General features: G+C 40.0%; 1 protein-coding gene and 1 long non-coding RNA gene across 6 annotated transcripts in view; one reads left to right on the top strand and one right to left on the bottom strand.

Annotated features, from left to right (window-relative positions):
• Positions 1 to 27,355, bottom strand: part of LOC120449693 — a 61,734-nt gene that overhangs the window by 13,115 nt on the left and 21,264 nt on the right. The window contains exons 2-3 of one of the 3 annotated variants that reach the window (XM_039632309.1): positions 25,338 to 25,359; positions 11,228 to 11,735 (exon numbers count right to left, since the gene is read on the bottom strand). In XM_039632309.1, the coding sequence (XP_039488243.1) occupies positions 11,228 to 11,621 (394 nt within the window). In that variant the 5' untranslated portion in view covers positions 11,622 to 11,735; positions 25,338 to 25,359. Of the gene's footprint in view, positions 1 to 9,039; positions 9,170 to 11,227; positions 11,736 to 25,337; positions 25,360 to 27,355 lie in introns of those variants that run through there. The other 2 variants (XM_039632310.1, XM_039632311.1) reach the window with 2 other exon arrangements.
• LOC120449694 lies at positions 3,249 to 4,977 on the top strand. Of its 3 annotated transcripts, XR_005616210.1 has the most exons (5): positions 3,249 to 3,345; positions 3,438 to 3,504; positions 3,571 to 4,264; positions 4,320 to 4,485; positions 4,577 to 4,977. It is a non-coding gene; the product is annotated as an uncharacterized LOC120449694 (long non-coding RNA). The 3 variants fall into 3 exon arrangements; XR_005616211.1 differs by having other exon boundaries at positions 3,254 to 3,483; XR_005616209.1 differs by having other exon boundaries at positions 3,254 to 3,504.

Raw genomic sequence — 27,355 nt, 5'->3', positions numbered from 1 at the left:
TAACAGGCCAGCAGATGATTAAAACGGTAAGCGAATCAGCGCAATTAAATCCAAAAAATAAATATCATGTTTTACTGAATTGACACATACATAAGGAGCTGGAACATTGAAACCCATACAAGATGTTTCAGGAAATTTAAAGTCATAAAAGTTATAACCCCATGAATTAAAGCCATATTTTGTGGCAAAATAACAGTTGTGTGTTAAGAGTCAAACACACCTCGCCAAAGCACATACATATATCTGCCACTGCACAGAAACAGAAATTCCTTTAACCAACTTTCTTACAAATTTTCAAGAATAACATATGGTTGAAATAAAGATCCGATGCCCGAAATGAAGAAAGTCCCCGAAAAAGGCGAACGAAAATGAAATGACAAATTAAATAATGTCAGCAACGCGGCGGTTGCACAAAGGTTAAAGCCATAAAAAAGAGGGCCAGGTTGCGTACTCGGTTAAGCCAATATAATAAATTACATGGCGACAGTGGCGATAATCAAATGAACAACAGCAACAACAGCAACAACGCAGCAACAGCAACAACAGCAAAGTGCAACATGCGTCCGTACCCGAAACTCGTTAAATAAAACGCACTGAAAAAATGTTTTTTGCCTGCTTTATATATATATTTGTTTTATTTTTTTCTTTGCTGGTCAGCGGCTGCAAATTGTCAGCGAAAATGAAATAAAAATTAAACTGAATGCGCAGGCGCAGAGACATTGAGGGTACAAAAAAAAAAGAGTGGGGAACTGGGGGGACTGACAGGACCCCCAGCGGCGGCGCCACCAGATACAAGATACAGATACGAAATGTGGATTGGGAATGAAGGCAGAGATGCGACATATGCCGAAAATTTTCAACAGAAGTTCGGCTCACAGGAATTTCGCATACAATTTCGGCAAATTTTCGGGTTTTCAGTTTATATAAGGTATATACTGGGTGTATTGGAATAGTTGGAAAGCATGTAACTGTATGAGAGTGATTTGCTACCCTGTAAAAATATATAATTATATCTAAGGAACTGTATTAGCTGGAGATTTGAACATGTGGAAGAAGACTTTTGCGAGGACAGATACATTACAAATAGTTGTGATTAGAATACTTTCTTCATTTTTAAATGCTATGTGAAAGGAAAGTGAGTATCTCATAGTCAATAAATCTGATTGAACCGCTTGTGACTTTCCCCAGCTCAGCTTAATTACAATGATGCGAAGGAGCTGGGGGCTTAAAAGTATCATTAGCGCAATGAAATCCTTTTCGCTACCAGCGATAACAACAATTACGTGCACAAACAATTAAAACTAAATTGAGTTGTCAATCCGGGAGTAGGATGTCATGTAAATACGTTTGAATTGAATTGCATGTGAAACACTCTTCAAACAGCACTCGACACTCAGTCAGTCACTCAGTCGGCGTTGCTCTGGGCCATTGTCTGGGTATTGGGCTATGGGTTTTGGCCCAGTCGCACTGAGTCTGCACCTTTTTGGTCTAATTAAGCGCCACAATTAAGTGCAAATGTGTATCCCCGTGTGCTGGTAATGTGCACCGTAATTACGCACTGCAGACGAGAGTTGGTAACATTTTTTATGGCCAGCGTTTTTGCGATGAGATGCGGTGCGGGGTGCTTGGCTACAACTGTTAATTTGTGGTCAATACCACACGATATTCCAGTTACTACCCTGTTGGAAAATTACTTTTCTGCCCTTTTTTTCAGTTTTTTCCCATTTATTTTTTGTAGCAGGTGAGAGAAACTTGCTACTGTGGCCATCATTAGCCTTTGTTTATTCAGAGTTTTTCAGTGCCTGTGTATTTTGTGTGTTTAATGACTTAATTTTACCGCAGTGGCAAGTGGTATTGGTGGTAATTTAGCCAACGGCACATGGTGTTTTTTGATTGCGGGGATGCGTTTATAAATTCATTTGTCAAAGGTACCAAAAAGTATATGATAGTTATAATAACTTAAAAGATTCAGTAGCTATATTTTGGATACTGGCAATAATCAAGTCTTAATCATGAAATAGTAATAATCTGGATTTTTCACTTACAGCTACCTTAAATCAAACCTCTTACCCAACGAAAAGAACAATTCATGCCCAAACTTTTCACTTAAAAAAGCTGCCAACGAGATGTCTGCCAAGTTTTTTGCCTGTCTTGATTACTCCCATTTTTTCACTGTTTTTTGCAACATTTTTGCATGGCAAATGGAACTTCCCCTGTCGTTTGCCACCCAATGCAGATATATATTGGCATAATGCCATTAAATGCCTTTGACTTGGCAAGTAAAAGCCAAAATCTGTTGACTGTCACGAAAGATAGAAGCGAAGGACCAAAAAACCCGGCGAGAGTAGATTCAATTATGCAAAAGAGCAAGGAAATTCAATTTAACAACTGGGATCCGTTCGGGGAAATGTTGAAATTTGGGGTGAAGTTTTCTGGCCTAGGCATTGCATTTGGATTAATGTAATGTCAATGTAAATTATTATTTATTTGTTTGTGGCACGAGGGACAGCAAGTTTGGCTGTTTATCCCACATAAACATTGATTAATTGCCGAAAACAATTAGTGCAGTAACACGCTTGTGGAACAACCAACAAATACAGAGTGACATAAGACGTACTGGCGGGCATAAATTAAAGTCGACCAGAGTTACCACATAAATTAGGCATTATTCGACTTGATAGCGATCGGATCGCAAAGAAGCCAGGCAAATTAAGCAGAGACAAAAGGGAATTTTTTCGGCCTCAGCCGTTTGTCAAACTAACCGACAGACAACTGAAAGCCAACCAAAAAAAAGGGAAAAAAGTGGAGAAGACATACACAAAATCTACATGAGAGTTATCATTATTAATAAGGAGAAGCCAAAGCCGTGGCTTTTTTAATTCTCATTTAATATGCGAAGGTATCACAGAATGTGGATAGCATTTCCATACAATCAAATGACTCAATTATGACTGCAACTCTAGGCTCCTTTTCGTGCTGAACCGAAATTTGCATAACAATGCCAACAAATTATCTACTAAACATTCCAGTAATTATTTAGAAGCAGAATTATGTCCGGGAATCTCGTATGCATATTTCTCAGATATTTCACTGGGCCACTTCTTGGCTTTTTGGCGGCTCATTTAATGTTGAAATGTCTTAATTGAATTTTATATCTCGTCGGCTAGTTCTCCAGAAAGAGGAAACCTTTTAGGCATTCGATGCGATGTATCACAAATTGAAATATTTAAATGTCATGGCAATGAAGTGACAACAGTTTTTTATATGCCACACGGCACACGATTTTCTTTACTTGGCTTTCGGGCTCGGTTTCCAAAAAAGGCAAGCGTTTTCCCGATCGCTATCGTGAGTTTCCCAAGTGCCCTTTGCTTATTAGGTTTATCACACGCGTTCTGGGGCAAACATTTCACCATCTCGTTTCGTTTCTCGTTTTTAAGATTGTCCTTTTCTAAAGAGGCAATGGCACCCCGTGGCTAAAACCAGGTAATACCCATGGCTAGACAGGTAAATAAAATTCCAGTTCCTGTTTGACTTTTAGTGCCGCATGATAAATGTCTGTGTAATTCTCAGGTGTTTTGTTGTCGCTTCTATAAATGAAACTCTATTTCGTTGGGGCTGTAAATGAAAGATACATGGGCACGGATTTTAATTGTTCTATGCTATTGGATACTGGGCGTTAAAAACTCTGCAGCTCTACGCAAATGAAGGCGATTTATCAAACTTAATGCTTTTCCCGCAGATTTCTCATTAGTTTCAGTTTCAGTTAACCCAAAGACTGATTAATTGTAAGACTTTACTCTCTTCGAGAGTTTTGCCAGTTGAAGTCTTGAAGTCCCAAGCCTGGCAACATTTGGCAACAACTTTCAAATGAGAACCTATCAATGGCAGTTTTCCCAGTTGCTAACAAAAAACTTTGGCACTCGAATGACAAATGGAACCGCAGTGGGAAACCCGTGGAGGAATTCGACCATTCCCAGGAAACGGATGTGGGCGTGTCGGAGTACATATTTTACAATATTTATTGCTTAGGCGAAAACTTTTTGCCAAGTTGAATTTTAATTAGTTTTGTATATTTGCCTCTTTGCAATTCCACGAAAAGTTTGCGGCAAATATAAATCTTGCCTAGATGTTTTTGTATTTGTGTGTGTGCGGCTTTGTGAGCCGCGAACTTCAATTAGGCCCTAAACTTTAGCCGAAAAGAAAAAAAATATTTGGTTATGATTGAGCCAAAATCAACAAATTCAAATTTGTGCATTAATGAAGCGTAAGTCGAATTTAAATTCACCAAGACGACACATAATGCCTCATATCTCGAACAGATATGTTAATTGGTGCAGAAAGCTATGTTTTTATTGTTTCAAATATTTTTTATGCGCCCCCAAAGCTTATAAAAATTGTGATGTTTTATTTATGAGCCAAGGAAAAAATGCTTTATTTTTGGATTGCCATTTGGAAAATGCATAAAAATACACCCACTCCATTGAGGTAAATGGAAAATGCTAGTTCTGCTAGCTGATTATTTATTCGACGCATTTGGTTAATCTCATATATGTATTTTCAAATATTCTTTTAATAGTTTTCGAAAGGGTCTGAGGTGTGTTCTGCCACGAAAAAGAACTTTGCTGGTATTTTATGGCTTATATCAGATATTTAAGGATCAATTTATGCAGCCAAAAGATTATTTCTTACCCCATTCGATAAAAACTATCTCAAGTATCATGAGTTACGACGACGTTACGAGTACAAAAGTTTTACTGTCTATCATATCTCCGTGGGTAAAAAGTAGGAACTGTTGACACCGCACCGTAAATAAAACGTAAAGTCAACCTTAAATGTTACAGTAAGAGACAATTAAACAAACAAGGGGCAAATCGTAAAAAATGTTCAAAACGGGACGTAAAGAGAGACATTTTACTGTTTTTCGTTGATTCATATCGCTTGGCCTATGCAAATGCAAAATGTAACAGGGCAAATGGTACGTGCACTGAAAAAAATACTACAAATGTTACAGAATCACCAAAAGACTTTGAAATATATAAAATAAATATAATTTACTTTGGAATAAATGTGAGATTACAGTATTATTAAAGAACATACTTTCTTTTCCAAGAAGCTTGTTTTCCAGTTTTGGAAGGGGTTTTTTTCTGAGTGTGGTTGTGGATTGATATCATGGCACGATCACTATAAAATACTTGGGGTCCGACCCAAAAAAAGTCAACAGTTACATGGAGCTTATCTGCGCCACGCATCGCCTAATCAAAATTTAAACAGTAGAACGTACAGGCAAGTTTCCCTCATAAAAACGGACAACTCGGGCTAATTCCTGAGGGCTGACCAGGTAGGCTGTCGTAAAAACATATTTGAAATTAGTTAAACATTAGGTGTTACAGTAAACACTGGGTGTGGGGCGACAGGAGCGTCGGTTGTCGTTGCTGTCGTTGTCAGTTCATAAAAACATTTTATGATCTTTGACCTGCTGTGGCTGGCAGCATTTTTTTTTTGGTGTTTTTTTTTGTTAATGAATAGAGATCAGGCCCAGATCACTCCCACCTGCTTTCCCGCAAAAGAGCGCACCGTACTTGATTGTAATTTACAACCTATTTGATTGCCAGGCTCGCTGATCTTTTTGTCCCGACTTTAATGGGCCAAGTTTACCCACATTTTAATTTAATTTGCGTCAAGTTGAATGGCAGTTGGGGGTCACTAGTCACTAGTCACTAGTCAGTAAAGCACTAAGTGGAGTGTTTAGCATTCTATCTGCGGCCTGATGGTTGAATGAATGGCCATTAAAGTGGGCAGCTAATTAAATTTCCTCTTGGCGAAATGCTGATTGAATTTCTCCCGAATATTGCCGCTGGCTAAAAAGTGTTGTGAGTCCATCTTGAAGTGGGCAGTAAATAAATTCGCTGGCTTACATTTTGGACACCCATCCCCAGCAACCTGTCAATCACACTGACCTCCTCAACTCACAAGCAACTGGATTTCCCCAGAGCCACACAACATATTTTCCCCGAAAATTTCCATTCGAGCGAAATGAGAATTTAATGCTGACTGACGCACATAATTATCCGCGCATGGATTTTCAATTAGGCGAAATTTATGTGCATTTCAGTCCCTAAAAATACACCAGACAGTATTTGTCGCCTCGCTGCAAAATTTCATAAGTTGCTCATATAGTTTTGGTTCTATTTAATTTTATATATCATTTTGTGTTCACCACCCTCCCTTTGCTAATGAGCTGTGGTTTCAGTTTGTGCGGGAGAAGTGTAAAAAAAATTGATTTTTGATTATTTTTATTTTTCACCGCCAACGAATAGAGTGTGCTTTCCCCCCATTCAAAAGTGTTTATGTTTCGGAGCTGGAAAACTGAGTCTACAGTTTCCTTTGATGTTGTCGCTAGAGAATGAGGAGACAATGTTTGTCTGACGTTTTGCGAGATGGCTCTTTGATCTTGAAAGGCGGAGTCGGATATCGTTTCACTAGTAATTAATTCTTTAATAAAATGAACTTTATATAACTACCTTTTCATTTGATACCTAATTAATAGACAATTTCTTATCATATTAAAATCCTTTGATTACATACGCGCTTAATTAATAGCAGTCATCGAGCTGATCCTCAATTTAAAAGCAATTCAACCGCTGTAAGAAAACGCTGCAGACGGAGCATAAAAAATAATGGCACGAAATGAAGCCCATAAATTGTAATTAAAAAGTGAAAACTATTTGAATCAGCATCTCAGCAATTCTATTAGTACTGCGCCCGCATTTTTAAGCCCTAGATGCTGGATGCTGTGTGTGTGTGGTCCAGTCACGTTTCTCGGGGCTGCGATCTCATTTTTCTGGCCCCGGGAACTGCGATTCTTCCCCCTACGCAAGTCTCGCCCTAATTGATTAAAAAAAAAGGGAACAAAAGGGAGTCCACAGCGACGACGACGCCACAATAAAAATGCAAAATGTAAACAAAGTTAAAAATATTATGGAAAAAAGAATGGCACACACAAAAAGGCATCCACGAAGCACACACAGGGTACACACAGGGAACACACAGTACCATCATAATCTTTCTGATGCACTGGCAGTAATAATAATTTTTCGATCTCTCGCCGAGCGTTTCTTGTTTATCTTTTTAGAACATTTTTGCATGCTCGGTGGTGGGGAAACCACAAAAAAGCAAAAAGCATCTAGGAGGAAACTCCAACAACAAGCGGAGCAGAAATTATGGAAAATTCCATGAAAATAGCAAATAAGTTTTCTCACTTCCATTCAGCTCCCCAGTTTCACTGTTTGTGTGTGTGTGAGTGTTATGTTTATTTTTTATGGCTTCAGGCCACAGTGCGTTCGTTGCAACAATTATACGACTCAGAGCACACAGAAGGAACCACGAGGTAGTAGTACATCAGCAAATAAAAAAGTGGCAAGAACAAATAAAAACACACAACAAAAACTGACTTATTTCCGCTTACAGTTGCTGTATCTTGCAACAGATGCCGAAAAAAATGGAAAAAGGAATCACGTCTCTTGTGGTTTTGCATTAATTTCATAATCTTCGGATTAGTCATGTATTTGGCCAAAAGCTCGGCGTTAACGAGCTATGGCCAATGGTCATGGAGCGGAAAATGTTGTGTTTTTCATTTGAGAACGGAAGAAGATGGATTAACATTTAAATGGGAAAACCATTCAGGAGAAACTTAAAGCTATTCAGTTGGTAGGATATACAAGTAAATATTTATAGCTTAGATAAAAAAATTGTGGGAACACGTTTTACGTTAAATATTATTATAGACCATATAGAAAAACACGTTAAGGCTGAAAACTGCTCACTCCCACCCGAAATTCTGTCATCATATGCTATACTAATCCTGTTATTGTAGGGAAATAACTTTTTGAATTGCGTTGAGCTAGCATAAATCTGGCAATAAATGTTTTCGTCTATAGTCCTTCAATATTTATGGTGAAGCCCCCCGGGACAAAAGCTCTAATGGTCCAGAAAAGGATGGCGAGAACTTCAGAGACTTCGTTGCTTCGTTGCCATGTAATATGCCTGCTTTATGCGACCAAAGTCAGCAACTTAAATTTATTTATTTGAATTTATTTCACCACCACAATAAAAATATCAAAATAGGCGGAAGGAGCCGTCGACTTCAACAGCTGCTGTTTTTGTTGGACGGACCATTGTTGTTGCCCCCCCCCACCTCCGATGTTGTTGATATCGCTATATCGTTGTTATTGCAATAAAACATTTATTCAACAGCCGCACAAAGTCAAACACGAGTCCTTTTTTGGGTTTCGTTTGGCTTCGTTTGGTTTGGCTTGGTTTGGTTTGACTTTGGCTTTGGGCTTCGGTCGGAGACCTTTCATTTTTATTATTGTGCCACAAATTGCTGTAAATATTTGCGGAATATAGAATTGTTACCCTTTATTCGCTTTGTTATGTTGTTTTATGGGTGCGACGGGAGGCATAAAGTGGAGCATAAATTATACAAAAATATGTTGTTGAAATAATCAAGCGGTTAACTTAATCTGCCATAAAGCTAAAACATGTGCGACCTCCATGGTTAAACGAGTGGCTTACATAAGTTACATAAGGCGGGAAGTGCCATTAAAATGGCATTCTCCTATTAATTTAATGGTTCAATGAAGGGATGTGTCTAGTCTTGAAGTGAAGATGAGCAGGGTTTCCTGTTTTACCCAAAGTATTTATTAGACCTGTTAATTACAAGTTTGAAACTGTTAATTACATGTTAAAAACGATGAACTAGGTATTTCAGAATTAAAATTTCTAATGTATCCTACAAAAAGTAACGATTTTCTGACTGGCTGCCATTTCTGAATAAATCTCATACCTACATATACCTACTGTTTTTTTGCTTCCCTAACGAGCTCCATTTTCAGGCAGCCAACTCCTAATAAAGACATTTAGGCGGGGCGAAACTTTTTGCTTTGCTTTTTGTTTTCTGCTGTGGAAGTTTGTTAGAATAATTCCCAGAAAATACCTGGGCACCCACCAACAAAATGTGTCGCCTGGGATTGCCTTTACCTTTCCGTGGCCGTTGTCGAATTTCGCATGCCATTTGATTAATTGCCATGCAAATTATGGTGTAAATATAATAACATTTTATTCAGCTGTCAATTTTGCGGCAGAGAACTCAAACCAAACCGCACCGCAGCGAAGTGGAAAAAAAACCTAGGCAGAAACAAAGCAAAGTCCTCAGATTTGGGCACGACATGCAAAAACTCAATTTAGAGACCCGGCCAGATGAAGCGAAGTGAATGGCATTCGCTGCAGTCCAGACACGACTTTTCCGCTTTATTCAGCGAGTATTCATAGTACTCACAGTGCAGCGTACCCACATAGCCGTTATGACTGGACCACAAAAACCGAAACCAACCGCCGCAAACACCTAAGCACAAAAATTAAGACATTAGTCAAATTTTGCTGCTTTTTTGTTAGCTCTTCCCAGAGCGGGCTTAATCCCTTCGCCAAAAAAAAAAGAAATGGGCAAGGAATGGGTAAAAAATATAAAATATTTGCCAAAGGCTGCCGCAGGTACTTCCATGGAAGTGCTGCCCCACGTCCAGGTGAGTGTTGCAAATTAGTTGACACGTCGTTTGGGGCCACAGGAAATCCCAGACATTTGGCGCGACAAACAGTCGCCCAGTCGGCATGAATAAAGTCATTTTATATGTACGAATATATGCACATACTAATACTGAAATGCTGAAAAGCTAAAAGGCTGAAATGTTTCGCCACTAGCTCCATTCTGCGGCTCTATAATTAGCCTAATAACGCCAGGCACCCATCGCAGCCTGCGTTTCGGAGTTCGGAGTTCGGAGCTCGGCTCAGTGGAGTTTTACTATGTATAATGACTTCAATTTGCCCTGAAAGCGATTCCTGGAAATCAAATACGGCAAACGGCTAAATGCCATGCCATATTCCATCCGACGGAGCGGATGGTTTGGCAGAGGTGCTCTCGTGAGGGGAATTTCAAGAATTTCAAGTGAAAAATTCTAATAAAAATGAAAAAATATGGAAAATGTTCAGAAGTGTGATGTGTAGTACTCCCAAAATATTTTTAAATTACATAACTATATAATGTAACCATTCGTGTTAAGAAAAACGTTTGTTCATAAAAATCTAAAACTGAATTTCTATGTTGGCTTGTCTAAATATTTACATAATATTATAAAGAAATATTATTTTTTATAAATAATTTGTAACAAGTGCAATTTCACGCGGTCAACTCTATGGTAAGCATATGAACAGCGGTCATTTGGCAGTTGGTTGCTGCTATTGCGAGTGTTATTTGAGTTATGGGGTGAGTTCTAACAGGTTTTTTCACTAAAAGGGTTAAATTTGAATTCAACGTTAATGCAAGCTGGTCTTTAGTTTTAAGCGTCAGTGGAGTTTTAATTGGGCAATGCATTTGCTTGAATTTCGAAGTCCTACGACTTGCTTCATTTGTTCTCAGATAAATTAAAGAGCTCGCTGGCTGCAACCTATCTATCCGATCTGCGTCTGCCCACGCCCACTGCCTCATATTTTCATAAGATTTTCCGCGTCTAAGCCGCCGCAATTTCCACCCTTTTCACCCCTTCGTCCCCCCTTTTCCATTGCGCTTCTTTTACGAGCGCAGAGACAAATTACTGGCGATGTGCCGGGGCGATAGTGACGGTGGATGTGGATCCCCGGATCGCGGGCTCGAAACTTTGGCGAAACAACGCCTAAGCCAAAAGCTGCCACAAAGAGTTATGTGTGCAAATTAAATTTGCAAGCGCAAGTGTGCACAGTAAGAAAAAATAAGCAAGCACATTACCAAAAAAATTCTAAATAAAATATGATAATAAAGTATATCTGTGAGTTTAGAATGTAACCTTATCTATTAATACATATAAGCATTATATTATTCAGTGCATGCTATCAATACATCTCAATGACATATCTCTGATGTTAGAATTCTTCTCAGAACCTTTAAAAATTTTCTGCCTAATATATTTTTCAAGTGTACGAGGCGGCGAAGGAGGAGTCTTTCCATCTCGCTTGCCGAAAAGCAATCGAGCCACGCACGCCCAACATCAGTTTGATAAATTGATATCAGCGATCGATGCACGGCCGCCAGATTATTGTCTTGCCAAGCAGTTTTAATTGAAAAACGACAGGAGCAGAGGGACCCCTTACAAGGAGGAAATAAAGAAGGAGGAGCAGGATTACTATGCCCTGTACTCACCTATGGAACCATCGAGGGAGTAGGCATTGCGCTGCCATGCCCACGTGCAGAGATCACAGGTGGTCAGGCCGTCGGCGGCGACGCTTTCATCCAGGAAGGGCGGGCGAGGTGGCGGCGGTACAAAGTGTCCGTTCCACAGTCCATTTTCGCTGGCATCGAAGGCCAGCGGTGAGTCGAAGGTGTCCACCTCAATGGCATTGGCCCACCAGTCTTCATCGTTGAGCGGATTGTAGCCAATGTTCGAGGCGGCGGTGGTGACTGCATCCGCATCCGCATCCGGTGGTCCTGGCAGCTGACTCTCCAGCCGGCGATCCACTCCGGCCAGCGAGTCCAGCCGCGAGTTGGGAAACACGGAGCGCAGCGTGGTGCTGGCATCCTGGTAAATGTCCGCCATTTTCTACCTACGGGCGGACCTCAGTCTGTGCACTCCAACCACATCGATCTGGCTTCGGATCTGGATCTGTATCTGGATCTGCACCTGGAACGCGTCTTGTGCGGCTGGGCGACTCTGTAATGAAGCGGTTAAACATGTTAACTAGTTACGTCAAGAAAAAGCCATTTGTACATAAAGTAACGTGGCTTATTATAATTCATAAATATGGGCAAATGTTGTCAAATTTGGTGACCAAAACTGGTCTGCAACCTAAGCTGGTTAGCAGGTACAGTAGAGTTTCGTTATTTTTTTAAGTAAAATTTTTATATCTATATAAATTGCATATTTTATTGATATGTCTACATCCATTTAAAATATCCATAAATTCCCGTGAAATGTAAAATCCTCACTTAAAAACAACTATTGATAATAATTTTTAATAGAAGACAAACGATTTTTCAGTGTTTAGTATTTCATAAACTATAGTAACTGCCTTTTGAAAGTTGTATCACCCGAACTTCTATGCAATGCCCATTGCTGGTGGTTGGTTATCCTTATTATTTTGTTTATACAAGCCCACCTCATTACTATGCACACCCCCAACGTCCACCCCAATTAATAATCCCGCAATAAAGACTTAATGCCACTGACCAACACAAAAGAGGCGTGGCCATTGAGGCAAATTTTCCATGGGTGGCAGACAGGTTTTTCCAGCTAGGCTACCGAAAAGTTTCCCGCCCGTCTGACACACATTAATCAGCCTAAGAAAACTGTCGGTTGACACTAATGAAGTTTCCTAACAAGATTAAAAATCGCTGATAAAAAAAATGGCCAGAAATAAATCAGCATTACAGTTGCCGCTGCTAACAAAAAAAAATCAAAAAAAAAAATAGTCAAGTATTTGTAGTTCAATGGGTCAGCGGTGAGTACGCTAAAAGTGAAACTCCAGACAAATGTGCTAATCAAAGAGTCGGCCAAACGGCCAACGGGCAACAGATCATCGGTACCAAAATTATATCTTTTCACTGTGATTTATAAGCCAGCAATTACAAGCTCAGCTCACTGATCGCCCATTATCCGGCTTAATAATGCAAAAAAAAAAAAAAAATAGACACAAACAAAAAAAATACACATACCCGAAAAACTTTGAAAGATATAAATACCATGCAGACAATGAAACTTTGAAAGAAAATAATGAATAAATAAAAAACGCCGAAATCATTTATCATAATCATTGTGATTGATTCGTTGGGAAAAAATGTGAAATATCACAAGTGAATAACAAAAATTTTCATATCGTTCCAAAAGACCGACCGACTCGAACATTTCGACCATTTTGAGCATTTCGCTCATCAGGCGTATAAACGCTTTTGGTTGTTGCCACAACTGTTGTAGTTGGCTCACGTCTTTGGCTCACGTTTTGCCCCATTGAATCACTCACTCAGCTGCGTTACCTTTTGGCCAAAAAATTGTTTTCATTCGGCGACTGACCGGGTAGCAATTGAACTGCCCCCGCTGATCGATCCGCATCGAATCGCGGTAAGGGCCATTGGGGGTTATATCGCAAATATGGCCAAATAAACTCGAACTCACATTTTCAAAGTTCCCGTTGCGGTTGCCGTATTTGCAACTTTCGAATATTATCAATCATGCAGACATTTTTACGCCCGATTTGCTGTCAGGCGAGCATAAAGTATATTTTATTGTTTTTTCCTTACTTAATGGAGGAATTGTGTTCCAGATGCTATGGCCTGGAGTCGAGCCCTAAAATTAGAAACATCAAAGCGAACTGTTTTTGAGAACTCTTGAAAACGTAATAACAAAGATCAGCGGAACTCTGTGGAAATTCAAAATGTTTAGAACTTACAAGAGCAGTTCCTGGAGTTTCTAAAAAATATATACAAGTCTATTGAACAGTTAATGTGATTATTATGATAATATATCACATTTAGATTTAATTTCTTTATTATAAGCTAACCTTCTACACTCGCCTTTCACCATTCCCCTGATTGAGTTGTTTCCTGTTTATAAATAACTAGTTCTCAAATGTATTTTTATCCCGCTGCCCAGCCGCTTCTTCGTTATTTTGGCCACCTTCCATATTAATCACACCGCATGAGTTGCTTTCAGCAGACAATGGAGCCATGTGCCATCAACTTGGGGCATCTAAGCGACCTGCGACGTTAAGTGCAATAAAAAGATTTTTTTCTGCTTTTTCTACATGTTTTTTGGCCCGTTTTTTTTCGTTGGCAAAGTAAGTCGGTTGACCAAGTTTTCACTTTTTTTTGTGTGTTGGCTGGCAGAGACTCGAACACGCGTTGTGCGTTAGTCAAGTGGCTTAATTTATATTTATGAAACACACACTGGCGAGCGAACTTGTGGAAGAGTTATGACTCTGACCCACACTCGACTGCGACTGCAACTTGGACCCTGGCCATATAATAACAATTTAGGCTTGTTCTACGTCGCGGCCGCCAATTTTTCACATTAATTACAAATTACAGATTTATTAGGTATGAGAGTCGCAGTCCCAGACGCCACGCCCTTTTTCCCCACCGCGCCTCCCCCTCCATTTGGAGGTATTTTTAGCGAACCAGTCAACATGCAGGTTACAAGCTTCCTTGGACCTGTCGGCAAATTAAATTCCAGGCCAAGTCACATGTTACAACTCTTGAGCAACTACGCAATATGCACTGCGCGAAAATCGCTGCTCTCAAGTAAGTAACTTAGTAATAAGTTTTTAAATAGAATTTCAAGTATTATTTACTGGTTTTATATTAAATTGAATAAGTATTATAAATACCAAAATAATTAATTCTTTAATATCACAGAATCACTTGATATGTTATATTCTGGTTAAGTTCATTTTATTCATTGTAGTCATACATGAATTTTCCTGACTTTTTTTCTCCGTGCACACACAGAACTTGGCTAAAATATTAATGAGTGTTGTAATTTGTTGCATTGTAATAAATTAATTTTGTGCGCCGCGGCACTCGTGAGAGCTGCGTCGAGTGGCGGTATACGGTTTGCAATTGGGATTGGGATTGGGATTGGGGATGGGGATGGGGAGCGGAATCGGGAGCGGGAGCAGCCATTTGCATACGAGAGCAAACCACTTGCAACTTGCCGACCAACCAGCCAACTTAGCTAAGCCAACTCTGCCGGCCGGCATCCGCGGCAGCTCCGCTCCACTCCCCTCATTCCCGACTTCCAGCTCTTGGCCCTCTGGGCACTTGGCTCTCAGCTCTGGGCTCTCAGCTCTGGCCTCTTGGCGTTGCCCACCACACGCTACACAGAAGTGCATGAGTAGACACTTGAAACGTACTTGGCACTAGACTGATTATAGTCAATTCGTTGAATTGGACCACCAAGTGGCGGCGGTCCGTTGTCCGTCCGTTCATTCCCTTGAATCCGAGCTCGACCAGCTCGAAGTCATCATCAGCAGCTGAGCTGACTTATAGCATAGTATGTAGGACCCAAGCCAGATCCACATCCAAGCGGCCAGTCATCGTCATAGCAAATGATGTCTTGGCCAGTTGCACTGGCATTAATACCAAGATTCAGAAAATGCACAGTGGTTTGGTCGTGGGAAGTGCACACAAATGACTGAGAAGAGGAACTTGGATTAAGTGTCACTAATATTTTCGTATTTTAAAAGGGAAAATATTAATAAAAGGTCCTTGTTTAGCAAGGTGAAAAAAGGAATGCAATGGCCACAATATATATACAGTAGAATCCGGTTATAGCGACTTTCAAGGGACCGACGATTTTACGTCGTTATACCCGAAAGACGCACCAACATAAAGGTGAAAAATCATTTTTTTTTTATTTTATAATTTTTTGATAAAAAATAATCCGTTTTTTTTCTATAGCAGTAAAAATAGTTGTCCAAATGTGGAATGCCATACCTCGTTGAATTCGCAACAAAATTCCCTATCGATCCATGTACATACATTGAAATGCTAGTTTTTTGCCATTTTTCGAAAATTTTGATGATGGTACCCCTTATCGAAAATGAGAAAATTTGTCAAATTTTATTTTTTCGAAAATCAAAAAATTTGGAATAGACATAGTTAGCTGTGTTTATTAGCAGCACAAAACAGTCTTTATTTTAGCTGTGCTGCCATTTTTGACCAAGTAATGGCGAAAACGGCGATTGAAAATATCCGATTTTTTACAACAAATTTTTTTTTTTCGATTTTTTGATACAAAATAATCCGTTTTTTTTCGATAGCAGTAAAAATAGTTGTCCAAACTCGTTGAATTCGTAACAAAATTCCCTATCGATCCATGTATATACATTGAAATGCTAATTTTTTGCCATTTTTCGCAAATTTTGATGATGGTACCCCTTATCGAAAATGCGAAAATTTGTCAAAATTTCTTTTTTCAAATATCGAAAAAGTAGGGATAGACATAGTTAGCTATGTTTATTTTTGGTCAAGTTATGGCGAAAACGGCGATTGAAAATATCCGATTTTTTACAACAAATTTTTTTTTCGATTTTTTGATAAAAAATAATACATACATATACATATATATCTACATATATATATCTATACATATATATCTTTGCAAACTATATGGTAACTGAACCTCTCTTTTACTTGATTTTTTGGCCACAAGCGTGTAACCACTGTGATTGTTTCTGGAGCGGCAATCCCGAACTCGAATGGCGCGTGATTGTGCGGCGTCTTCCTTCGGTGGTTCCACACTCTTACACACTCTTACACACACCAAACACAACAGCACACACACACACTCGCAGAGCTACACCCATTACAACAACCACTTCAAAGATGGCCACAAGAGTAGCATCTTACTTTGCGTTGCCTTCGACTTCGATGGCGGGCCGTTGATTTTACCCTAGAAGGGGATTTTTCAGGGGGAGTGGAGGAGAGCAGATGGGGAATGGGGAATGGGGGAGACTATCTGGAGGAGCTGGAATGAAGCCACATAATGAAACGAGTGTGTGAAGAATTTTAAATTCAAAATTGCATGAAAAGTCGTGAGTCGCAAATGGCTTGTTGCTCGACTCTGTTGGCCACCACAGCAGACAGATATCCTACTCATCACTTGAGAAAATGAAAAAACAATCATAAACAGCAGGCAGCAAACTCGAGTGTGTACTGAGTAAAATCCACTCGAGAGTAATAATAAAAGCGCCCAGCAGACAATCGCTGTTTTCTTCATTTTCTTTTCAGATTTTTTGTTTTTTGTTTTACCTGTTTGCCATTTGTTTGTGTTTGTTGTTGTTGCTTTCTTTCTGCACTACACCTGTAGTTTTCCTCTTTATTTTTTTTGTAGTTTGGATCTAGGCGAAAAAAGGGCGCGGGTGGATGATCGCTGCTCGAGTGGAGACTTAATAAAGTTATTATAATTTAAGCGTTTTGATTATGCGCCTTGGCAGTGTTTAAAATACCAATGCAACGGCGCCTTTGGGCCACGTTTATATGGCCTTTCTTGGCCATTTTGTTGTTGCCCTGTGTGTGTGAGTGTGGGGTTAATCTTTGTGATTGGTTGCGATTTGCCTTTAATTTTGTTTGCTGGTAAGTGTTGCATGCACGACGATGTTGTATGCTGCCGATGCCAATGCTGCTCATGTTGCAAGTTGCATGCATCCCGTTGGCAAAATGTGCAGCCATGTTAACTTGCAACTTTCCGCGTGGTAAATCCATTTTCCCGCCTGCTGCTTGACTGACTGACTCACTGATTGAATGACTGACTGAATGAGTGAACAACTGAACAACTGACTAACTGAGTGACTGTGTCGAGTGTTTCTATGCGGGGGTGCCAGCTATTTTCAGGTCTCTATTAGAGCGGCAGATTGCTTGTGCAAATAAATGCAAAACAAAAAAAAATTAAAAATGGGAAAAACTGAAGGAGGAAAAATAAATAAAAACTGGTATCACAGTTGAGTTGATTTCCTACATGCACAAATAGTCTTCTGTGGGCTTGCATAAGGCATCTGGAAATTAATTGGTTGTGTCATGTAAGGAGATTCTTAACAACAAATGCTGATTAGAGATTCATCTGCCAGATGAAATCGAGTGTCTAAGTTGGAGGAGTTCGCGAATGAAGTCATTAAATGGAAGATGTATCATACAAATTAGTTAAGCGTGGAGCATGAAAGAGGTGGGTTTTCCACTTCATTATTTTGACTTCCTTTTACTGTGGGTTTAACCAGTTCACAGCACTATATATATGTATACCAATTAACCTCTGGGAAAGTGGTATTAAATTATTAATTTTCCATTTACGCTCTCATTTCTACTTCAAAGATACATATCCTCCATTAACGTTTCGCACCCATAAACCTCTTTTCTAGCATTTGCCACACTTTCATAAACATTTCCAGCTCACCTTCGCCCCAGAAAATCCTCATTCTCTTTCATCACAAAAGGCACACTTTTCACGACACTACCGAACGGCAACAGGAAAACGAAATGGAAGCACTCAAAAGGTGACAATTACTTTCAATTTTCCGCCAACTTTCGTGCATACTCACACAGAGCAGCGGCATGCAGAAAAATAAGTTGGTAAAAAATATTACAAAAAAATTGTTCATCTCACTCTCCTTGGGCGATGTGATGCAAAAAGAGCCGGCTTCATTGGCATCTGAAGCGGCAGCATCGGCTACAGTTTCACCCGGGCAAAAGCGAAAAAAATGGAAAACTGTGAAGAATAGCGAAAATATTTTTCGCCACAGTCACAATTTCCTGAACTCTTGCCCTTTATGTCGAGCATTTTGTGCCGCTGGCAGCACACTCCAAACTCCACACGACTGCATGAGGAGCAAAAGCAACTGCTGCAGCAACAGCAACAGCAACAGCAACTGCTGCAGCAACAGCAACAGCATCAACCACTGCTGCAGCAACAGCATCAGCAGCAGAGGCAACATCAAGAGCCGCAGCAGCAGCATCGCCAGCCAGAAAGTGCAACTTGATCGGCGAGTGCAGCGAGCCACTCGATGATCGTCCCGCTTCGATTTGTATCGCTTTGCATTGCCTCAATCTCTCAATTTCCAGCACTGAGAATAAATTCTACAAAAATCGAAATCTGTATAAATGTATGTTGGCGTATTGATATGGACAACTAATATCCTTAAACGGCTGTACTTCCTAAAGTTCTTACATATTTAAGATATTTTTTGAGCTGCTAGCTTGACAGTTTAATACTCCATATTTTATATAAGGGATCTTGGTTTTCCAGTGCACATCTTTCTTCTCGCTTTCATTGTGCACTGATTTAATTCAGTTGGTCCGTGCCGCGTGCCCCATAGATATTCGTATGATTTGAGTTCGTGGTGGCCTCGATTTGCACTGGCGGCGGCCCGGGTATCGAATATTTCATAATACTCGTAAGTGGGCCTGCGAATTTAAGACCTGAACCTGAGTTTTGGCGACGCGACCTACAGCAGACCAGCAGCTTTTCGACCCGCTGGCCATTAAAAGCGAAAGTCGTAAAAATGCGATCCGTTTATGTTCCCTTCGCTCCCATATGCAAAATCAACACAATTTTGAAAAGCCAAGCTCGGTCTGCTCAATTTTATTTACTCAGTGCCATTTGAAACAATGGCCGGGCATTTGAAATGCGCACTCAGAGCCATAAAACTCAAAACCGAATGCTCGTTGGAGACCAGCTAAAATTTTTATAGCATCTTCCCATCACGCGAATGGAATTACGTTGAAAATACGCTGAAATGTTTATGACGGATGAATGGGCCACATCCAAATCGCATACACAGTTTCGCTCTTTGGCTAGGCCAAATCAAGTTTCCACATATTTATACTTATAAACTTTTAGAAAAAAAGTTACCAAATTGCCAGCGAAACAAAGAAGATAACTTGGCTTTTTATTGGCCAGGCTTTTATGCCCCCCCATTTAGTGATGGTCTTTACGAGCCCTGTTGATTGCCAATGAAATCATGCCAAGTTTGGAATCTTGTCGCATCAATCGAATGGCAGATGATTTAGGATTTGGTTTTATGATCAATGTATCATATAATGAACTAGCTATTTAACATCCAAAATTAGTCAGAAATTAGACCGAATGCGATTTGTTCTTTGAAGTATGAATAGTAAGTAGTAGTGAAGTATTGTATAGAAGTATTCAAATGTAGATATTAATACCCTCAAATTAATGATGCTAAAAAATAATTAATAAAAATGCGTAGGTAAAATCATTAAAGCTATATCTCAAACATTCCTTTAAAATCTCTTAAATCAAACAAAAGGCATTTTATCTGTAAAAAAATGCAAATATATTTAGGGGTTTTCTGCGCCATCTTCAAAGTCATAAACACACCCTAAGAAGCAACTTCATTGAATAAAAATGTAAATCTATTATAAGCTGATTCAATGCGGAATTTGTAGTTATCTCTGTTGGTTTTCGGGGCACTAAATGCCAATGGAAACTTCCTGTTTGAATCGCAGGGAAAACTTTTACTGCCGGTAACAATGTTGCAAAGTTGTTAAGTTCCACGTTAGGAACAAGCGCATTACATACATTCCAATTGTACCCCACAAACAAAATCGTGCCCGGCCATCTAATCGCGAATGGGAACCAATATCTATGCTAATCTCGCTACAAGATCATTGACAATAAAATGGTTTTCCCTCCCTCGAAAACAAAAAAAAAAAAAAAAATTGGGAACAAGAACCTGTAGCCGAAACTACAAGCCACAACAAATAATGAGCCGTAATGAGCAATGATCGCCACACAATTAGCCAAATTTCGTTGTTGTTGCTGTGTGTTTTGTTGTTGCCTTGTTGCCCATTGCATTCTGGCAAGTTTATTTTTTTGGGGACAAATTAAAACAAAATAGAAAAACAAACAGAGTGGGGCTGGAAAAAAAATACACGAAATTAAACAAACATTGAGGATTTATATGGCCCGGCACTTGGCGAGGTTTCTTCGTACTTGGAAATTGCAGGAAAATTACAAGAAAATCGTGCAAATCTTGTTTGCTCTCCGAGAGAGGAAAAAACGTACACGGATAATAAAGCTTAAGTTAAATAATTTGTGGTTCTATTTTGGATCACAAGCAACAAGTTGTAATTCTACAAAAGTCAAAGTCATTTGTAGTGTATCCTTTTTTTTTGGTAATAAAAGTAAATGGTATCCACAGCACGGTGTATTACAATTTTTTTCAGTGTAGTAAAAAACCGAAAAGTAGGCATGAAAAGCCACAGCTCAGTTGGTATCGGTGGACTTTCCAACAAATTTAAACGTTACATGCGAGTAGATCTCAACGCGATCCGATCATCGATGCATCGATTGCTCGTGCACCCACACAGATACTAGCACACGACTACACTGAAAGGCCGCGGGGCATGATGCAATGCAACTCCTTTTGCCCTCAGGTGCCGCTTTTCACTTTCCGATCGACCGACCGACCGACGTTGGTTGGTTGGTTGGCTTGTTCAATTGCCAATTGGCCAAACAAAGTCAGTCAAGTCGAGAGTCAGTCATTTTTAGTGACTCGACTGTGGCTTTTGTTGATTTCAACGATTGGCGGCGTACCGAATAACTGCAACTGTCATTTTCTATTCGCCGATTTTCCGCTTGTGACCTGCTGGGCTTGCCTTCTTCTAACTGCAGTTTTCCAAAAAAAAAAAAAACATACCAAATAGCCGAAAAAAAAATACATTTTTCGCTGCCTGTCGAGAGGCGAAATGTCAATTTGGCGTTGTGTTTACTTTTTGCCGAAAAAAAAACGTTTAATTTCGATTTTAGACTTTTGAGTTGCATTCGTTGCGCCTTCAATTGCCGCAATTTAGCTGGAAACAGCGCCTTAACCCATGACAACAATTCGCTTAAGGCGCGCCATTGGGTGTTAATTAAGCATTTATTCAGTTTCGGGTGTCAAAGTTGGCTCTAAAGAGCCGAAAATTAATGCCAGTTTGTGTCGATTTTCCTTTGTTATCAATTGAAAATTTATTTTCGATTTCATTCTCAGCCCGTTTTTCGTTTTCAACTTCGATTTCGGCCGTAAAGTTAAAGTCCAAGGCGCAACTTCATCGATCATTGTCTCTGTGTGGCATTGTCAAAAAAGCATACACAAATAAAATGCCAGAGGCCCCAAAAAAAGGTGGCTTGATATGCCTTCCTGATGACTTGAGAGACAGCTCTCGACTTAGATGAATCATTTTCCGCTCCCCCCTACACTCTCTTGGCCAACTTCGTCCAATAGCACAAGCGTTTTTAATTGGTCAATAAAAAGCGGCACGTTGGCTATAATAACAGAGGAAATGCCAGAATTACCGCATTTAATTTGCATATTTTGCTTTGGAAATCTGACAGTTAAAAGTGGTTTATTGGTGTGTAAAATTTCAAATTAAAGTCAAATCAGCACAAACCTGAATGGAAATGCTGCTTAAATTACTTAATAAGATATTTTTCGGAACTATTCACGAGCTGATTTGAATTTTCTTAGCTGTTCGGTTTACGCCTTAAAGACTTCTAGTCAGGAAGTTTTTACCAAGAAGGGAAAATCATGTTGAGCTGTCAGTTTTATATGCAACATAAACAACTTGTGGAGGTGTAAATAAAAGTGCCTATCACAATTTTCATGTTTCATATTGAACATTAACTATTCTCCGGCTTCAGCTTATTAATTTTGTATGCTGCCTCTCAAACTTTCGCTGCAGTATGCTAGTGTTAATTGAACTTTGGCCACTCTGGCTTAAAGTGCGCTAACCTTAATCGGTGTAGGAAGTGCAACGGTAAACATTATCAAGTAGCGCCTAGGTGGGCGGTGGAAAGGGGCGAAAGGGGGCGGTATCGAGGGGGTGGGGCTGCGTGTGGCAGGAGACCGCGACGTCGACAAGCTGATAAGCATCGCCCGCTACAATGGGGCACACTCTTCTAGCCGACTGCTTCTGCTTCTGCTTCCCACTGCTGCATTTTGCAGCATGTTGCTGCTGTTACTGTGTGTTGCTGCATGTTGCAGTTGCAGCGGCAGTCAATGTGCCAGTTAGGCAGTCAACTATGCGTGTCTCTGTGTGTGCAACCTGCAACACTTTCAAACAACTTTATCAAGCCAGAATCTCAACTGACTGGATGACTGACTGACTGACTGGCTGGATGACTGAATGACTGACGTGGTCTTGATTGAAATGCGACGAGCGCGTCGACAAGCCTCCCAAATGGGTGGGTGGCAGTCGGGCCACGGAAAATGGAAAATAGAAAATGGGTAGTTAGAAAGGAAAGCCAGCTCCCAGGTCGGTGCGTATGTATTAATTAGTGTCAAGTGTTGTCGCTTTGAGTTACGCGCCCAGGGGAACTGACATCGCTGCCGACATCAGCACGGCGATAACACAATGCGATAGTAACAGCCACTTGTTTGCCCAGCAGCTCCAGAGGGTCCAGAGGCTCCATCAGCTCCAGCTCGGGAGTCCCATTTTCCCGGCCCATATAATCGATGATGACACGTTTCGGCTTTTGCCCATGCGCAGAAGCCTCCTGGAACTTGAACTGCAGCTGGTGCTGCAAATTGCAGTCTAGAGTGCCTAGAGTGGACTCGTATGTGCGAGTGTGCAAATTTATAAACACTCTCCTTCTGGATACTGTAATATTTTTTGCGCATCCAATTACATTTATGTGCTCGTAAACTAAAAATTCTGCACAGCTTGCAAGCCGGGGCTGTGCCTCACAATAATTACAAGTATAAGCCCAAGAGGTTGGCTACTCTGGATAGTCACCGCATCATCATCATCACCATCACTATCGTCATCAGCATCGTCATCAACATCGTCATCGTCATATGTGCGCCTGTGGGAGAGGCCGTTTAGTGGAGTGGGTCTGTCATGGGCTATATTTTATACACTTCCTGATTTATGGGGGAAACTATGGTAAAATTCATAAATGAAACCGCTTCCGGAGCTGCTAAAAAAATAAGTAATCTCAAATTAATTTCCTCCTAGATCTCTAGGGAAAGGGCTGTAAAAATCCTTATATGTTTCTACTATGTATTTATTGAGGAAAAGGTTGGCTCTCATTTAAAGTTTTATCTATTATGTAATTAAAAAAACTAATGCTTGTGGGTTGAAGAAAATTATTATAAATGCTTTCGAAACTTGCTGACCAAGTTTTTTTAAGAAAGCTATTAGAATGTAACATTTTACTCCTGCAGCTGCTCACAGAACTTTTTTAAGACCAGGCTGAGAAAAATATTTCAAGAAATTTAACAGCCAGGATAACCTACAAAAGAAATTACCAAAGTGATTGTAAGCTTAGCAAAATATTTGAGGAAATTTAACAGCCAAGATAACCCACAAAAGAAATTACCAACGCTTTGATGATCACCCGCAGAAATCCTTTCCGAAGCATCAATTAAAAAGAATGTTTTCCTCTAACCTCAAGATCGAAAGTCGTAAAAATCGACAAGCATTAAATCTGAAGGCAAAAATCACGTAGGCTTTGACCGAAAATCTGGCCACTTTCTTTTCAAGTTTGGAGGGTTCCCAGCTCACCAAAAAAAAAAATATATAAAAAAGTAGCCAGCCCACATACGAGTGCAAAGCTCTTAAACTAGAACTACGCCCCGGACAACAAACACTACACACCAATCACCAATCACCAAACACCAAACAGAAAACAACATTAACCGCATAGGATATTGCAGGCATTGATTGGATTTTCATTTTCGCTGCCCCCAAAATGGTGAAGAGCTAACACACGGATGGATATGGGATATATATATATATTACAATTGCAGGTTGTGCGGTGTGAAAATTGTTTTGGCCTTGGGGAATTTTTTGTATATTTTTTAGGTGAGAGAGAGGGACACTTAGAATTATGTGGCACTTTCATATGGCCATAACGAAGCATGTGAATGCCAAAGCCAATTGCAGTTGGTGTTTTTATATTTTCTAGTCCACGAGTTGGTCGGTTGGTCGGTCGGTCGGTCGATTTCAAGGCTGCCACCGGCCAAGTGGCAATTAAAATTCTTTCGCCTTTAATGAACGATATCCGAGGCATGAAATTAAAACATGTTTTCTCAATCTCGGCTAATGAATTTCCATGCACTGCAGTTCCGCACCCTTTAAATACTGTTTTAGGTGTACCGGTACCACGTTATGTCAGTTTAATAATCAATTATGTTTCTGTACACTGACCTTCAATCTGGCCCAAAAGATCTCGACGAGTGTATCCACACCCAGGCCTAATAGATCAGGCAATTACCCGATTTGAAAGCCTCTTAGCTTCTTTTATTTCTCATCTATTTATGAAATTATAATTTGATATTTCAACATAGTTGTCAATCACAGCTGTCGCCGTTGTTGTGCTTATTGTTGTTTCTCCAAACAACCTTTATTGTATTAAGATTTTTTTTAATGGGGCGTGGCAGGGGCACAGGTATCGGGTCTCTTTTGTTGGCGTTATTAATTTGATCGTTAGGTTTTCTTGTCTGTCGGCTGCCGTTTGACACGATGATGGGTCTCCCTCAGATTTAAACACACTTCAACATCATTTGGACAGCCAGCAGCCCCCGTATTCTGCGGCCTTTTGTTGGAGCATAAATATAAAAAATATATGCGAACGAAAAAAATACTTTGTACGGCCCACGCACTTGTCATAATAGATTCGTTTAAAATTTTATTTGCTTTGGTTTTTTTTTTCGTTTTTGGTATGTATGCAGGTTGATTTCGACTGGGCATTAAACGTAAGCGGCTTTTGTGCCCATGAACAGATTAAAATGCTAAAAGCGGTGCTGAGGGTTTTACGTACCTCATAAATCCATGAACAGGTTCTGAAATAGGAAGAAATGCAACACATTAATTTAATATTTATTGCAGTATATGGAATTGCGTTTATGTTTCGATTGAACCAAAGGCAGTTTGTTCAATTTATGACACTTTCGATAGTGTCAGTCATTTAAGAATCCAATTAAATGCTAGTACAATAAATATTTATACATTTTGTTAAACAAATGGGGAATATTTAAATGAGGTTTTTCATAGATTGGATTTGATTTATTTATTTAATAGGTATACATGTTGCAGTTCACCGATTAATCCTATCTCCAATGAAACTGTAAAGTATCAATATATTATGCCATTCTGTCACATTAGTTTTCCACGCACAACTGTACCCCGAAAACAGAATTCGCACATGCATCAAAGTGCAATCCAAAAGTGTTGCCTACTTCAGGGCGCTCAAGCACCTTCCTATCCTCATCGTCAGGAGGAGCATTCTAATGAACATATACAAAAATCTCAAGTGCCAGACGCGACGATGACGCGACGCTTTTGCCACCTAGCCACGCCCCTAGCTGCCCTACGCCCCTATAAACAATTTTTTGTTCTCTCCTTGTATCGCCCCAAGGGAATGTGTCTGAAGTTTGAGTCTGTCTGTCTAGCCATGGCGAAGATTGCGTTTAAACGCAGGCATTGTTGTCGTTTCGGGTCCCCGTTCCAACAGCCAGTCTCCAAAGGCTCAAGACAATTGAGTCTGAGAGCGTAATTTGCAACTGCCTGAGACGGAGGCGATGGAGTTGCAGCAGGCCAGGATGCAGGGCCCCCGAATCCCGACTTTGGGCCAGGATACGGTGCAGACACAAGTGCAGCAGCAGCAGCAACAGCAAGCGCCTAATGAGTGAGGGGCTCGGGGAGTCGCCAATGCAACTCCCTTCGAACTTTGGAGCCCTGTGGACCCGTGACATGTTGGCTCTGCCTTGGCTGCTGTTGTTGTTTTTGCCCCGTTGCATTTTGCATCCAACTGAAGCCTGCAGGCGAATGCACCGAAAAAAGCTAAAACACAGGCACACGGCACACTGTTTGCACAGTAGCCTGCTGCCTGCTGCCTTCTGCCTTTTGGTTTTGAGGAGTCTGAGTGAGAAGTGGGATTCTCCTCCTTCTCCTCTATGCTGCATCCAACCTCCAGTCCACAACTGGAGATGGAGCTGTATCCAAAGCTGCAGTTGGAGCCGCGGCAGACATCGTCCTGTGGCATACCCAACAGGCGTTAATAATCATTCTTGTTTTTCGCTTTTTGCGGAAAACAAAAAAAAGAACAAGAAAAATGCAACGAGTGTTTTTTTTTACAATTTTTTGTGTTGTTTTGTTGGTTGTGGAACTGCTGTTTTAATACCCTGGGAACTATGAAATGTGGAGGGGTTAGAGGCCCAGTAATTTGATTGACCATTTAGAAAACAAATATTTTAATATTTAAACATTTTAATATATTTTTGATTAAATAATACATCTGCTAAAAATGTAATACACCATTTGCCTATTTAAAAATATTTATAATATATTTTTAATGGTTCATTTAATAACATTTATTTGATCTATTAAACTATCAATTTTTTACAGCATTAAAAACATATATTCTGTTACTAAGTTAAAGGATATTCCCACAGCCCTTACACATCTACCTAAATCAGTGTTTTTTTTTGTTTCAAGTTTATCCTTTTGGGCCTTGGATTTCATTATGTTTTTTTTTTGCGAAACTTTTTCATTTTGTGCAGTCAGACGACGACGACGTCATAGAGAGTGCATTGACTGAAGTCTGCAAAAACACGAAAAAAAAATGAAAATGCAGAAACCAAAAAAAGAAAAGCAACCGAAACCGAGCCAAAACGACAAGTGTGTGTGTGGAGGTGGCTGATGCACTCTGGTGTTGGCTGCTGCATCTTTTGTTGATATGTAGCGACATGCACAGTGCAGTTTTCCCGGAAAATTCTGCGGGTTGCGGAAGAGCGAGTGCAACGAAAGTTCAGTAGCTGGCAGCTTTTTGTCTCACAG

The sequence above is a fragment of the Drosophila santomea genome, chromosome 3L (assembly GCF_016746245.2).
Source record: "Drosophila santomea strain STO CAGO 1482 chromosome 3L, Prin_Dsan_1.1, whole genome shotgun sequence".
NCBI classification, from domain to species: Eukaryota; Metazoa; Arthropoda; class Insecta; order Diptera; family Drosophilidae; genus Drosophila; species Drosophila santomea.
Note: the sequence above shows the minus strand (reverse complement) of the source record. Positions and strands in the feature narration are given on the sequence as shown.